The sequence below is a fragment of the Moschus berezovskii genome, chromosome 1 (assembly GCF_049115385.1).
Source record: "Moschus berezovskii isolate FMDL1 chromosome 1, NW_MosBer_1.0, whole genome shotgun sequence".
Taxonomy (NCBI): Eukaryota; Metazoa; Chordata; class Mammalia; order Artiodactyla; family Moschidae; genus Moschus; species Moschus berezovskii.
Genome location: NC_142460.1, coordinates 94659457 through 94674502, shown reverse-complemented (window position 1 = coordinate 94674502; position 15046 = coordinate 94659457). Strand labels below are relative to the sequence as shown.

Below are 15046 nucleotides of genomic sequence, written 5' to 3'. Positions count from 1 at the left end.
GCGATTCGCGACTAGCGTGAGTTGGTGGCTGCACAGTGCGCACGCGCCGAGCCGCACAGGCCCTCTCTTCCGGAAGTCGGCGGCCGGTGGTGTGAATGGATCGCAGGCTGCCGGGGTTTGGCAGAATCCCAGAGGGAAAGGTAGCAAGTAGGAGATGGGATTCACTTCTCATGGTGCCGGTAGGGGCCTCCCTCCCTGTCACAATTTGTGGAGGCCACTTACTGCCCCACTAAGGCAGTTTGGAGGGTGAGAAGGGGGCGAGCGCCCCTGACCCAGGATAGGGACTTAGCCCTGCTGCAATCACATAAGAAAAGCTTTTCTTTTTCTTAATGATTAATACAGAGTTTTTTTTCTGTCATTGTGGAAAATATTATTCATATATCATATTTAAGACTTTTCAGTACTGGAAGGAAACTGCAGACATTTTAAATGTCATATGCTGTGATCTCTTATTACAGCAAAACCTGGACTCTTCATAAAAGGGGCATTTTATCTTAAACGGATAGTAAAATCCAAACAGAGAGAAGTGCATATTATATAATGAAACCTGCTTTTAAAGTGTACCTAAAAGTTCTCTTGATAGTGCCTCTTGAGAGTTTATGAACATGTCAGTCTTCTGTAGGAAACAATTCACTGGCATGTTCATAAAAGGGAAAAAAGGACAGAAATTTGCCCTTTCATTTTACAGATGAGGAAATTGTGACCAGAAATGGAAATGACAAGGATCTCACCGAAGCAAACGTAGGAACTGGAGCCCAGCCATGTTTCTTGCCTCTCCTGGCTCTGGGGGAGCTCATACCCCATTGTAACATCACATGTGAGTGTGGCGTCAGGTGTGTGTTCACACATCTCTTCACCATACTGAAGGGGACTAGTTCTTCAGGGTCTAGACAGATTTTAAGAAAATTTTACTGATACAGTTCTCCCTAAATCACAGATTTCTTTCTTTGGAAGATTAAAATGGGTGAATTTTTTTTTTTTTTGAGTAGCTTAAGCAGGGTCCGGATAACCACTTAATCACTTATTGGAGTTGTTGTCAGGCTCTTCACTCCTCTGAAGTTTCTTCCATCTGGCAGTGTGATTCTTTGGTTACCGGCTGGCTTTCGGACATATGTGGGCAGGAATTACAGGGAGGAAGGAAACTAATCTTTCTTCAAGGTCTGCTTTGAGTCATCTAGTGTTAGTAGTGTTATGCATTCCATATATATTACTTACTGTTCACAACATGCTTACTAGATAGCTAATATTCTCAGTCTACCCCAAGAGTTCACCAAGTTTAAGTAACAAGCTCCAAGCCACGCAGGTAATAGGCAGCACAACTACTCTGACACCATCTCTTACGTTCAGATGAATGGGCAGGAGAGGAAGATTACACAGTTGGTTCCCAGCTTCTCCCTAGTGTGGGTAACCTCTTTGCATTGCTCCATGAGTCTTCAGGGCAATTAACTCCCATTATCATCCTGGTCTGACTGACAGTTAGGGATGGAGGTGCAACAGAGGCCCAGGGCAAGAATCCTCTTACTAGGAGGAAGGCATTTTGGCTGGCACTTCTTCACAAAGGCTCCAGAGTTACAGACCTTTGAATAACAGGCAGGTTCTCATTAAACAATGAAGCCAAACTTTGCTTCCAAAATTCTCAGTTTAAAGGTTCACTCTGGATGAAGAGACTTGGGAGTCTGTTTTGAGACAAGCTTGGACAATGATAATAAGAAATGGTTTGTGAAGGAAGAGGTTGGGACAATGGGATCTAAAGAGATGGTCAACATCTAGAGCTCAAGCAATTTGTGCTGGTCAAAGCCAGCAAGATCACTTGATGTTCTTGAGTGAATGGACATTCCCATCAGGATCCAACCAATTTCTGGGAGCATAAGTCAGTCTCCCCTTGGGGGGAGGGGAGGTGCTAAAGGCAAACTCCAAGGATGTCATCCTATTCCCATGCCTTTTACCTTTCCTTTTTCTTCCCTGCTGTCACCAATCAGATTAAACACGCTCCCCAAGTTGATACTGTATCCATGACTGTACATTTCTGCTTCCTGAAAAGTTGTGGCTGTAGGGAATGTAAAACTGACCAATCAGCTGTGGCTGATCTGAAGCATGCCAGTCAGCTTCCTACTCTATCTTCCAGTCAGCTTCCTACTCTATCTTCCAGTAGCTACCAATCAGCTGTAGAATTAAGTACCAACTCCCAGTTCCTCTCCAGCCTCTTCACCCTCTCTCTACTCCCATTCTGGCTACATCAGAATCTTCTTTCCTTGGCGAGATCCCCCCACTTCCCTGCTTCCAGTTCTCTGTGTGGTTTCATCTTCTGGAACATTCTCCTCACCCCCTACCCCTGCCCCCAACTCAAAGTTTCATCTTCCATCAAAGTACAGCTTCAGTGATTAAGATCACAAAGCAGAACCAACTTTAGCAAACTCTGTTACAAGACAACCGGGGTCCACAGCAACTGGATAAGCAGGGTGGCTTTACATTCACTTCTAGTTCACAGGTCACACAGGGAATTAACTAGAATCTGTGCAGAGACCTGTGGAGCCAAAGTGCTTCCCTGAGGCACCACCTCTTTCTTGCTGGTGGGACTTGCACTACCCCTTAGGAGCAACTGGGCAGCTGCAGCTGAATCACACAGGCTGCCAGAGGTCAGCCAAGAGCAGAGCTGTGTTTCTTGGCATTTCTCCCAGATCCCCTCGTGGCCGACTTTGGAGGCTATGCTGGGATTCAGATGTATCCCTGAGCTCCATGGTGAAATACTGTAGTTCTCTCAGGATTTATTCATTCCAGTGTTCCTCCCACCTTAGCTCCAAAATAAACCTGCAAGGGGATTTTAGTGCTTGAATTTAACACCTCCGGCCATGCCTCTTACCCTTTGCATGCTTTCAGCTACCTTCTAAAGCAGACAGTCCCCTTCGCCTGCAGACCCTGCTCCAGCACACACTTTGCCAGACTGGAGCAAGTCCTCATACCTAGAGCAATTTGCTTTGCTTGCCTTTGCAATACCAGTGATCTTGTAAACACTTGGTTGATCAAACTGTCCTCTCTCAACTTTCAGCAGAAAACTCTAGTGGGTTACTGGAAGGCAGTAGCTGGGTCCCATCAGAACTTGTCATTGTGTCCTAGACACCCAGAATATGGGCCCACTGCTCGCTAGGCTTAGCCAGGTCTTGCAGAATGGGACTTTACTGAGATCCAAACATATTAGCTGCTTGTTAGATGAACTCATTCATAGCAAATATTCAGAGTATGGTTGACTCCAAAGGGAAAAGGAAAAGAGGGCCCAAAGTCCTTTAGATTATATGTCAAAGCATGAGTGGTTTGTGACAAACTACAGATCTTTAGAACAAACTTTGGGCATGTTCAAGTCTGTCCACTGGGCCAAAAGTCTTAGCTCCATTCTGAGCCGTAGTGCAGACCAGCCAAGCTCCATGACAGCTCCTGGTTCCTCACTTTCATGGGCAGCCTCGGCAGAAGCTTAATTCCTACCACGGCTGTCCCTGCAGGTTGATCCCTGCTCAGTTCCTGACAAATGCTTGACCTTGGGCTCTGAGCTGCTGAGTTGGCTCCAGAAAGTGTTCCTCATCAGAGGGCAAGTCCACTGGCTTCACAGACCACCTGTGTGCCTGTGATCTGAGTGTATCCATGCTGTCTTTGTTCCCTCCAAGGTTTACATCTTCAGGATCCCACTGTGGAAAGAAGACACAAGAGGTACCTTGGTGGACTAGACCCATCCTATCTCTTACCGTTCCCCCAACAACAGCTCCAGTCCTGGTTCTCAAGGCCCAGGCACAGACAAGAACAAACAGATAAGGACAGGTTAACCAGCCCTATGATTCTAGGACCTAAAAGGGCAAGTGTAACTTTAAATCAAGGAATTAATGTACAGCTACCCTGAATAGATCAGTCCTACTTCCCCTCCTGTTCTCTGTTCCCCCTGTCTTCACCAAGTCCTTCTCTAGTGAGCCTGAGGCATGTTCCCTTTATCCTGAGAATTTTCATCTCTATGCCAGACGCACTCCCAGAAAAGACCAGGAAAACTCAACCTATTCTTTATGGCCCAGGTCAGTTTCTCCTGCTCCAAGAAGCCTACCCTGACACCCACTGAGCTCTTACCCTCTTCTCTGTACTGCTTGTATCACTGGTTTGTGGCTGATCATGGGAAGTCCTGCCCTTTGCCTGAGTGTCTGCCTTGTCCTCAGGTAGATAACAGAGCCCCTTAAGAGTAGGGCACTAGTCTACCCTTGCCCCCGACCCCCCATTTGGTGCTTCTTCTGAACTTGAGGTCAGTCAACTCGTCAAAAACAAACAAAATCTAATCTAGAGTGGTGGTCACTGCCAGTGAATATTTCATCACTGACTCAGACAAGTACGGGAAACTGAAATTTGCAGGAGCAGGAGTAAAAGTTTAAAAAAAAATAGGTGAGCACACAAGTACTGATGAAACTGTATACAAAATCTTCCTATTTTTCTAATAGGATGGATAAGAGAGCTCTGTATGCAGGCCAAAAGCAAGGGAATCCTTACTGATTCCAGCCACAGAGGTATGTGGGGGTCAGGCTCAGTTCTCTTCTGTGGGTCTTAATTTCTCCATGTGTGAACTGGCAGTCTGAATCAGGAGCTAGATAATATGAGCTCTCTTTTCTGAGTTTCTATGACTGGTGATTCTGAGTCACAAGGTTGCATTTGAAGGTATCAAAAGATCCAGGAAACAACAAGCAAAGGCCACATGGAATGTGTCAGCCCAGGCCAGACAACCTATTTGGGCAAGAAAATAGAGCCAGGCATAGATGCGCACTCAAGAAAAATGCTCCTCCAGCTGCTCAAACATGAATCAAACAATCCAGTCCTTAGAAGGTCAGGACAAGGTCTTCAAGGCTCCCTGAGTCACTTGACAGACAATGCCTGCAGCCTGCCAGTTATAAAACACAAATTGTAGCTCTGAACAGAAAGAGTCCAATTTAATTTGTGATTTACTGATAATAACTGAATTGACTCTACTACTTGGTCATGAGAAACAGCATCGTGTTAAAATGACCATCTCACCTCCCGGTCACCCTGGTGGTGAGGGCCCAAGCTGATCTGCTTGGTGCAGCTCAGCCCCTCGTCCATGTCTGGGGCTGTGTCAGGCCCTTCTGGTGCCGGTTTCTCATCTACCTGTGGTTGCAGACTTGGGGGCATACTTCTAAGCAAATCTCTTCCGGACATTTTCAGAGATGCCAAGTAAAAGAGCTCCTTGGCCCCTCAGCCTCCAAGACCCAGTTGCCTAGCAGTGGAAGCAGGGACCTGGTCTGTTCTCTGAGAATGGACAGTGTGTTTCTGGGTGAATTCTATTTTCAAGCGGAGACCCACATGCTAGATCTGGTTTTGGACCAGCCTCACTAGAAGGGCCCAGGATGCTTATCAAAAAGGCTCCCTTGACCCTATCTGTAGTTTGGGATCTAAGGCTTAGCATTTGAACAAGCTCCTAGGGTGATTCTTAGCCACCCTAATGTATCAGAGCCACTGCTCCAGCTCCTAAAATGTCTTAAGAGTTATCCTTGCTACTCCTGACCAGTTCAGCTGCTGGGAAACACAAACTCTGATGAACTGTACTCTTTAAACTGGGTTAAAACCTGCAAAAACATTTTAAATCTCTTCCTTCTGAATTCCCAGAATAATGTGTTTTTAAATGTCATTTTAAGCAATAAAAACATGACTGGAATCCAGGCATTCAGAGAATTTGAGCAAAAGATAATCTACTGTCTGATCATAAAAACAAAAAAAATCCTGGGAGGTGACAGGCACAGGTGGCTGTCATGAATCATGTGCTCATTTATCGCTTGGAGGCAAGGATGGCAGGGAGACAGGAGCCAGCTGCCCAAGGTCTCTAAGTGACAACAGCAGGGAATGCTGATCTATGCTCTCACAGTCACTACCAGCACATTTCCATTAGGGAGCTGCCGGGCCTCCTCCTGTTCAGAGACTTTCGTTCCAAGCACATTTCTTCCTTGGGTCATGCATCTTCTCTGAGTCCCCACTAGATAGTTCGGACAAAGCAGAAAGAACTCTGAACTGAAACAGCCTGGAAAGAACATCAACTTTCAGACTCCTCTTATTTTCAGATTTTTTTTCCCCTAGAGGAATTTGGCATGGGCCCAGCCATCTAAGAGGGGCTCACAAAAACAGGAACTGAAACCAAGCCACAGGAAGTCCCTTCTGGAATAAAGAGAGAGCACAGTTGTCCATACCTGCTCCGAGATTAGGGCTTCCCAATACTTCTGCTGCAGAATAAAAAAGATAAAGAACAAAGTGTTGAACAGAGTTTGCCACCATCACTGAGCAGAGCAGAGATCAGAGCCAGCCCATCAGCTCCGTGAGCCAGGAGCCTGGCCCTCCACTGGGCTGGAGGCAAAGGAACAGCTGACTTCAGCAAGCAAGAAGGCAACAGCTACTAGCGGCTCCAATTTAGTTAAATGGTCACCAGGATAATTGTGATAATTATGAAGGGCTTGAAAAAGATTATCAACTATACAGATTTTTTAATTACTATTATTAGGACTTATTGTTAGACATAACAATGAAGATTCCATGTATTAACCACATGGCTGAGATGAGTCAACTCGAAACCATAAAACAGAGAAAAGAGATGCAAATAAAATCTTCACCTTGAAACTACGGGGTATTTGCTACCACCCAAGATTCATTTTTAATCAGCCTTTACTGTACAGTTGGTTCTACCCCAAGCCTCAAATATATCTGATTCAGGTTCTTAAAGGTAACATTGCCATCTGCTCTCATTCCTCCGGCACCTCCTGCAGTGTCCGGGACATGTGTGTTTGTGTGTGTAGCTGTGTTGTCTGAATTAAGATTATAAAAACTTTATTGAACCCCTCTATTTGTCTGCTGATAACTGCTAGCCCAGAGATGAGGCTCTGCTATGTGTGTGTGTGGGGGGGCGAGCGGTGGAGTTCCACTCTGGGCCAGAGCTGGAGGAAGGGGCAGAGCAGGCAGAGAGGTGTCCCAGGCTGTGCTGGCAGAGCTCTGCCCCAAGCTCACACCCAAGGCACCTGGTAGGCCCGGGGCAAAGGGCACAGACCCCACCTTGACTCTGAGGAGGGCAGAGAAGTGGCACCCTAGCTGGGTTCTTGGTCAGTGCCCCCACACAAGCTCCCTACCCCTCACTGGGCAGGATGTGGTGGCCCCAGAAGGAGAGAGGGCAGGATATGGGGGTGGGTGAGGCAGAAATGAAGCCTGACAGTCTTCTCCCCAGTTCCTCCCTCTTCCCTCGCCTTCCCATCCTCCCTGGTGAAGTCCTTCCCCCTTTTTGCAGGAGGACAGAATGTACTTCAAAAACTTGAGTCACCACTGACTTCAGCTGTACCACGCCTTTTTCTTTTGAACAACTTTTTAATTATAAGATTTTCAATCATACACAAAAGTAAAACAGTAACACCCATGGACACATCCTCCTTCATTTGTTCTAGCTCCCCCAAGTTTTCATTTGCTGAAGTATTTTAAAATAAATAATGTCATCTGTAAATACTTCGGTATGTATCTTATAGATAAGGACTTAAAAAAAATCCTAAGCACAATGCCATGATTATACCTAACAAAACTGTTATAATTCCACAGCATTCATTTTTTAATGACATCCTGCTGGAGGGAACATAAACTGAAAAAAAAAAAGATTAATTGAAGAAGATACAAAATTACTAAAAATGATGGTTCCCCATACACTGCAAATGTTGATGACAACATACTACTACTAAGTCACTTCAGTCGTGTCCAACTCTGTGTGACCCCATAGACGGAAACCCACCAGGCTCCCCCGTCCCTGGGATTCTCCTGGCAAGAACACTGGAGTGGGTTGCCATTTCCTTCTCCAATGTGTGAAAAGTGGAAGTGAACTCGCTCAGTCGTGTCCGACCCTTAGCAACCCCACGGACTGCAGCCTACCAGGCTCCTCCATCCATGGGATTTTCTAGGCAAGAGTACTGGAGTGGCTTGCCAGTGCCTTCTCCGTGATGACAACATAGGGATTGAAAAAGTTACATAACTTCTGCAAACGTAATGGAAATAAAAGGAGAGGTGAAAAAAAAAATGGTAACCTTCATCTTTCTTTAGAAAATACAGATGTTCATGTAAAATATAATTGGTGATGTGTGATTGCCACAGTGAGTTTTATTGTTTGTTTTTTAAAAATTACTAAATTCAGTGTGATATACTGGATTATATTCTAGAACAGAATAAGAATTTTAAAGGAAAAACTGGTGTAATTCAAATAAATTCTGTACTTTTGTTAACAGTAATGTACTATCATAATAATGTTAATTTCTCAGTTCTGACACATGCAGCATGGTGGAGTAATGTGTTAATCTTAGGGGGAATTGAGTGAAGGTAAACAAGAACTCTCTGTACTACCTCTGTAACTTTTCTGTAAATCTAAAATTATTCCCAAAGAAAAAGTGTATTTAAAGACAAGCAAACAGATAAGCAAACAAATAAAGAAGCCGGAGTCCTCCAACTAGGTTTGAAATGAAACCTTGAAACCTCCTTTCCAAAATCTTCAGCAACCTAAAATTTCAGAAGAGTGCCCTCTAGTGGAAGTAGTAGACAGGATTTCTTTTTCAAGTTCCTTTCTAAACCAATGACAACGTCCCTAAGGAGTACGATTAATCCAAATCTTTGTAACTGAGGTCTCTCTCCACCCCTTACGAAAAAAAGTAAAAATAATTAACGTTTTTGTAGTCTTTTCCCTATTTCAGGAGCAAAATTTGTTCATTTTTGTATAGAAACTTTAAAAAAAACCAAAGACTGCTCGTAATTCTATCCTTGAAAGAGAGCCTTTATGATTTAATGAAGGAACAGCCCTCTTGAAACACACACATACAAATCAAATTATGCAAATTGCTTTTCTCTCTTAACACCGAATAAACATTTCTGCTGCTGTTGTTGCTGCTAAGTTGCTTCAGTTGTGTCTGACTCTGTGTGATCCCATACACGGCAGCCCAACAGGCTCCCCTTTCCCTGGGATTCTCCAGGCAAGAATACTGGAGTGGGTTGCCATTTCCTTCTTCAATGCATGAAAGTGAAAAGTGAAAGTGAAGTCTCTCAGTTATGTCCGACTCTTTGCGACCCCATGGACAATAGCCTACCAGGCCCCTCCGTCCATTGAATTTTCCAGGCAAGAGTACTGGAGTGGGTTGCCATTGCCTTCTCCCATTTCTATATACCCTTGTCTTTAGGACCACAATTCCATCACTTTCATGAACCACAGCACACAGTATTTCAATTCACCTCATTGCTAAAAGTACACATTTTTCTGTTCTGAAACCTGTCCCCAAGTCATGTGCTAACTTCTTTGTTCCTGAAAACTCTGAGGTGTATCTCAGCCAACGAGGAGAGTCACTTTCCAGACTGGCAGCTGAATGGGCCCCCTTATATTTAGGGAGAAGAGACTTCCCCAAGACTAGGGTGGTGAAATGCTGCTGGACTCAGGACCCATTATAAAGGGTTTTTTTGTTGTTGTTTTTTTCTGATCATAAAGTTTTGAGACTGACCAGAAACACACCAGCTACAGTTCGGTCTTAGATTTCATTAAGTAGACTTCCTTTTTTATTTTCCTTGCACCTCTCAGGCATTTAAAGCTTCCACCGTACACTTCAGTATCTCATCCTTCCTATTTCTTTAGTTAATTAAACAGTTCTGTAGCACTTAACTTGGGATCAAACATAGTTTCACCTCTCATACATTCTTTCCACCTCTCTGCCAGCTCTCTACCTCTCTACCTGATGATTATACAGTGGAAGGGACAAACAGAGTCAAGGGATTAGATCTGACAGAGGGCCTAAGAACTATGAACGTTCGTGACACTGTACAATGATCAAGAAAAAGAAATGCAAAAAGGCAAAAATGGTTGTCTGAGGAGGCCTTACAAATAGCTGAGAAAAGAAGAGAAACTAAAAGGAGAAAAGGAAATATATATCAATTTGAATGCAGAGTTCCAAAGAATAGCAAGGAGAGATAAGAAAGCCTTCCTCAACGATCAATGCAAAGAAATAGAGGAAAACAATAGAATGGGAAAAACTAGAGATCTCTTCAAGAAAATTAGAGATATCAAGGAACATTTCATGCAAAGATGGGCTCAATAAAGGACAGAAATGGTATGGACCTAACAGAAGCAGAAGATATTAAGAAGGGGTGGCAAGAATACACAGAAGAACTATACAAAAAAAATCTTCATGACCCAGATACCCATCACGGTGTGACCACTCACCTAGGGCCAGACATCCTGGAATGCAACGTCAAGTGGGCCTTAGGAAGCATCACTATGAACAAAGCTAGTGAGATGACAGAATTCCAGTTGAGCTATTTCAAATCCTAAAAGATGATGCTGTGAAAGTGCTGCACTCAGTATGCCAGCAAATTTGGAAAACTCAGCAGTGGCCACAGGACTGGAAAAGGTCAGTTTTCATTCCAATCTCAAAGAAAGGCAATGCCAAAGAATGCTCAAACTACCACATCATTGCAGTCATCTCACATGCCAGCAAAGTAATGCTCAAATTTCTCCAAGCCAGGCTTTAACAGTATATGAACTGTGAACTTCCAGATGTTCAAGCTGGATTTCAAAAAGGCAGAGAAACCAGAGATCAAATTGACAACATCTGTTGGATCATCAAAAAAGCAAGAGAGTTCCAGAAAAACATCTACTTCTGTTTTATTGACTATGCCAAAGCCTTTGACTGTGTGGGTCACAACAAACTGTGGAAAATTCTGAAAGAGATGGGAATACCAGACCACCTGACCTGCCTCCTGAGAAAACTGTATGCAGGTCAGGGAGCAACAGTTAGAACTGGACATGGAACAACAGATGGGTTCCAAATTGGGGAAGGAGTACATCAAGGCTGTGTATTGTCACCCTGCTTATTTAACTTATATGCCAAGTACATCATGAGAAATGCCAGGCTGGAGGAAGCACAAGCTGGAATACAGATTGCCAGGAGAAATATCAATAACCTCACATATGTAGATGACACCAACTTTATGGCAGAAAGATAAGAAGAACTAAAGAATCTCTTGATGAAAGTGAAAGAGGAGAGTGAAAAAGTTGGCTTAAAACTCAACATTCAGAAAACTAAGATCATGGTATCTGGTCCCATCACTTCATGGCAAATAGATGGGGAAACGAAACAGTGACAGACTTTATTTTGGGGTCTCCAAAATCACTGCAGATGGTGATTGCAGCCATGAAATTAAGACACTTGCTCCTTGGAAGAAAAGCTATGACCAACCTAGACAGCATATTAAGAAGTAGAGACATTACTTTGCCATCAAAGATCCGTCTAGTCAAAGCTATGGTTTTCCCAGTAGTCATGTATGGATGTGAGAGTTGGACTATAAAGAAAGCTGAGTGCCGAAGAATTGATGCTTTTGAACTGTGGTGTTGGAGAAGACTCTTGAGAGTCTCTTGGACTGTAAGGAGATCCAACCAGTCCATCCTAACGGAAATCAGTCTTCAATATTCATTGGAAGGACTGATGCTGAAGCTGAAACTCCAATAATTTGGCCATCTGATGCAAAGAACTGATACACTGGAAAAGACCCTGATCCCTGGAAAGATTGAAGGTGGGAGGAGAAGGGGACAACAGAGGATGAGATGGTTGGATGGCATCACCGACTCGATGAACATGAGTTTGAGCAAGCTCCAAGAGTTGGTGATGGACAGGGAAGCCTGGCGCTGCAGTCCATGAGGTTGCAAAGAGTCGGACACGACTGAGGGACTGAACTGACCAGCTCAAACTTCCTACTCAGCTCTTCCTTCCTGGTCTGTAGCGAGTAAAATGGAATATGAGATAGCAAAATGGGTCACAAGCCATTGAGTGCTATGTGCAAGGCCTCTGGTGACCTGGATCAGTGAGAGAGGAGTTCTGACCCACGGTGGGCTGCTTTCATTAATAAAGATGACAGTTTCACTTCAGGGACATGCCAAGGTTGGCATGAAGGGTCGAGATGGAGAAGCCATGTGTATCACAGCAGTGGGCAGCAGGGGTTGGGAAGAAGGCCCTTTCCACTCCAGTCACAGGGATTTACAAATACTGTATTTAAGCCAAACTCTAGGACCACCAGACAACCTTGGCCCTGGCAACCTTGGTTCCTATTCCTGATTCTTTAAAAATCTTTTTTACCCTTTAAAATATGAGATATAGCTGACATATAACATTGTATATTTGTGGGGGTTTTGGAAGAAATTTTGCTATTCACGTGCTACTCAGAACCAAAGAACTGACTCAGTGTGACTAACCTCCACCTACCTCCCCCAGCCATACAGCTTCACACCTAGAGTCACTTGCTAAGTGGGACCTGAAGAATGACCTGGTCCAAAGCTGAGCATCTGTGGGAACGGTGCTTTGTCAGAGCCTCACCAGCTCCCTGAGCTCATTTTCTTCACTTACAGAGCAAGTTCAGAAAAATGAACGGCACTGCCTGGTTCAGGGACTCTCAGGGCCAGCGTGGGTGTCCAGTCCACCTGCAGCCTGCTGTCCACCGCACTGCATCTAGAACCATCGACAGGCTTGCAGAGTCCCAGCAGCACCCCCATTTGATCCTCACAATCTCTGTAATGTAGGCAGGGCAGGTCTCCTGATTCCTGTTTACAAAGGGAGCAACTCAAACCCAAGGAGTCCGATGCAGAAGCATGGCCATCAGGCAGGTGAGAGCCTAACAAGCCCCATCCCTGCTCAACGCCCTCTATTCTGCTCAGCCCTGCTGCCCTCGGGGCCCAGTGGAGAGTCTTTCCTCACCCCCGGGGGAACCGGCTGACTCTCCACACACTCCCAGACATACAATCTCTCTTGGCTACAGGGCACACATATTTGGGCAGGGCAGATACCACACCCTGAACTTGATTTCTAGCCTTTGGGGCCTATTGGAATGTTCTGGCCTCTTTCTTCATTCTTATATGTATTTTCTTTTAAAACTAGGACTTCTAGAGTCAGTGTATATGGGCGTGTTAGTCTCTCAGTTGTATTTGACTCTTTGCGACCCCATGGACTGTAGCCTGCCAGGCTCCTCTGTCCATGAGATTCTCAGGTAAGAATATTGCAGGGGGTTGTCATGCCCTCCTCCGGAGGATCTTCCCAACCCGGGGGTCGAACCCAGGTCTCCCACATTGCAGCCAGATTCTTTACTGTCTGAGCCACCAGGGATGATGTGTGTGTATTCTTTTTATTAACTAATTGTTTTTTCCTTAAAAGAATGAGGTGGCTTTAAGAACGACAAACATCAGAGGCCTCTGTCCTGACCTGTGGGTGCTGGAAGCAGGGTGTGGAACAAGTAGTGCTTGTTGTCAAGGTTGTCAAGAGCCTCAGGCACAGAATTAGCAGGACACGAGGGCTGGGACTGGAGCCTTTTCAGACAGCAATCTGATATCTGGTGTTTGGCTCTGTACACACACAGACACACACACACACTGACACACACACACACACTGACACAACACACTGACACACAGACACACACTGACACACACACTGACACACACTGACACACACACAAACACACACTGACACACACACTGACACACACACAAACACACACTGACCCACACACACACTCACACACACACACACACACACTGTGCTGGCTCCAGGTCAACAGCATCGCTCGGAAGCACTGAGGAAAAAAAACGACTAAGTGCTCCTTGGTCACCAAGAGGACGCAGCCTTTTCTTGCCTCCCAGAGGCTAGCAGGGGAAGCCTTTAAAGGCACAGGAGTAGTCTCAACACGAGGGCGACCCTGCACTCATGAAGCAGGGGCTGGCTACTGCCCTGGCAAGTGAGGAGGCTGGCTGGAAAGTCCTGCTCCCCATGGGCCCGGCCCCCCACCCCCAGACAGTGGCTGCTGACCCCTCCTCCACAGGCGTTCAGGATGCCCTCGGATGGCTGTGCTAGGAGTGGGGCTGCCTCGTGTTTAATGGCTGAGGGAGTGAGTGGGCACACTCACCCTGTGCAGTGTGCCCTCTCTTGTGGAGACACGCATGCAGAAATCCATGCAACCCACACAAATGACCTCTCCACAGAGTCACGGGTCACACTCGGGCTCTGTCACCATTCACCCGGTGCCCTGACCAGCCCAGCTGGTGCACACTTCAAGGATCAGTGAAAATAACCCAATTCTCCCTTCAGGCAAGTTTCCACATCTTATCTGCCTGATCCCTCCCTTCGCTTGTGTGTTCTGCATCACTGACCAAGTGAAGTCGCTCAGGCGTGTCCAACTCTTTGCGACCCCATGGACTGTAGCCTACCATGGTCCCCCATCCATGGGATTTTCCAGGCATGAATACTGGAATGGGTTGCCATTTCCTTCTCCAGAGGATCTTCCTGACCCAGGGACTGAACCCGGGTCTCCTGCATTGTAGGCAGACGCTTTACCGTCTGAGCCACAAGGGAAGTCCTTGGCATCACTGAAATTCCTTGTAAATCCCAATGTTTTATCCTGTCTGTTAGACAGGGCCTTGCCTGAGAACAAAGGCAGAGCACAGGGGAGCGGAGAGATTCCTATGGAGAGTTTTTCATCTGTAAGATGGGAACGATAGATAATAGACTCAGTCGTGCCTATCGCCCTGGGAAGTTCCTGCTGAGGCAGTGGGGTGTAGTGGGTAACGACAGGGTTTCTGAGCCAGACTTCTGAGCCAGGTTCAGCTCCCCAGGTCTGCCAATTATAACTATGATGATGATGATGTTTTCTTGGGAATGGTACTTAAACTCACTTAATCCCAGTTTTCTCTTCTGGGAAACAAATATTTAAAGGTCCTTGCCTTGGGCTGTAAGAAGGATTATATCAAAGAGTGTTTGGAAAGTACAGAACATAGCATGTGTGGCTCATGACACAACCTAAGTCACTGTGAGCAATGGTCTGAAAATGCTTAGTGAGCTGAGTGATGTGGATACAGCGTATCTCGTATTGAGGGGCCATTCTTCTCTCCACCTCCCCCAGCACGGCAGGAAGTGGGCCTTCAAATCCCTCAGTATGTGCCCTAAAGCCACAAAACCACCCTCTGAGAGTTAAGTCACAAAAC

General features: G+C 45.6%; 1 protein-coding gene across 5 annotated transcripts in view; it reads right to left on the bottom strand.

Annotated features, from left to right (window-relative positions):
* Positions 1 to 15046, bottom strand: part of TMEM44 (transmembrane protein 44) — a 49442-nt gene that overhangs the window by 879 nt on the left and 33517 nt on the right. For 2 of the 5 annotated variants that reach the window (XM_055407537.2, XM_055407492.2), the window contains 2 exons: positions 6219 to 6251; positions 3157 to 3677 (listed from right to left, as the gene is read on the bottom strand). The exons of 1 other annotated variant lie outside the window; for it this stretch is intronic. In XM_055407537.2, the coding sequence (XP_055263512.2) occupies positions 3507 to 3677; positions 6219 to 6251 (204 nt within the window). In that variant the 3' untranslated portion in view covers positions 3157 to 3506. Of the gene's footprint in view, positions 1 to 3156; positions 3678 to 6218; positions 6252 to 15046 lie in introns of those variants that run through there. 2 more of the 5 variants (XM_055407503.2, XM_055407512.2) reach the window with 2 other exon arrangements.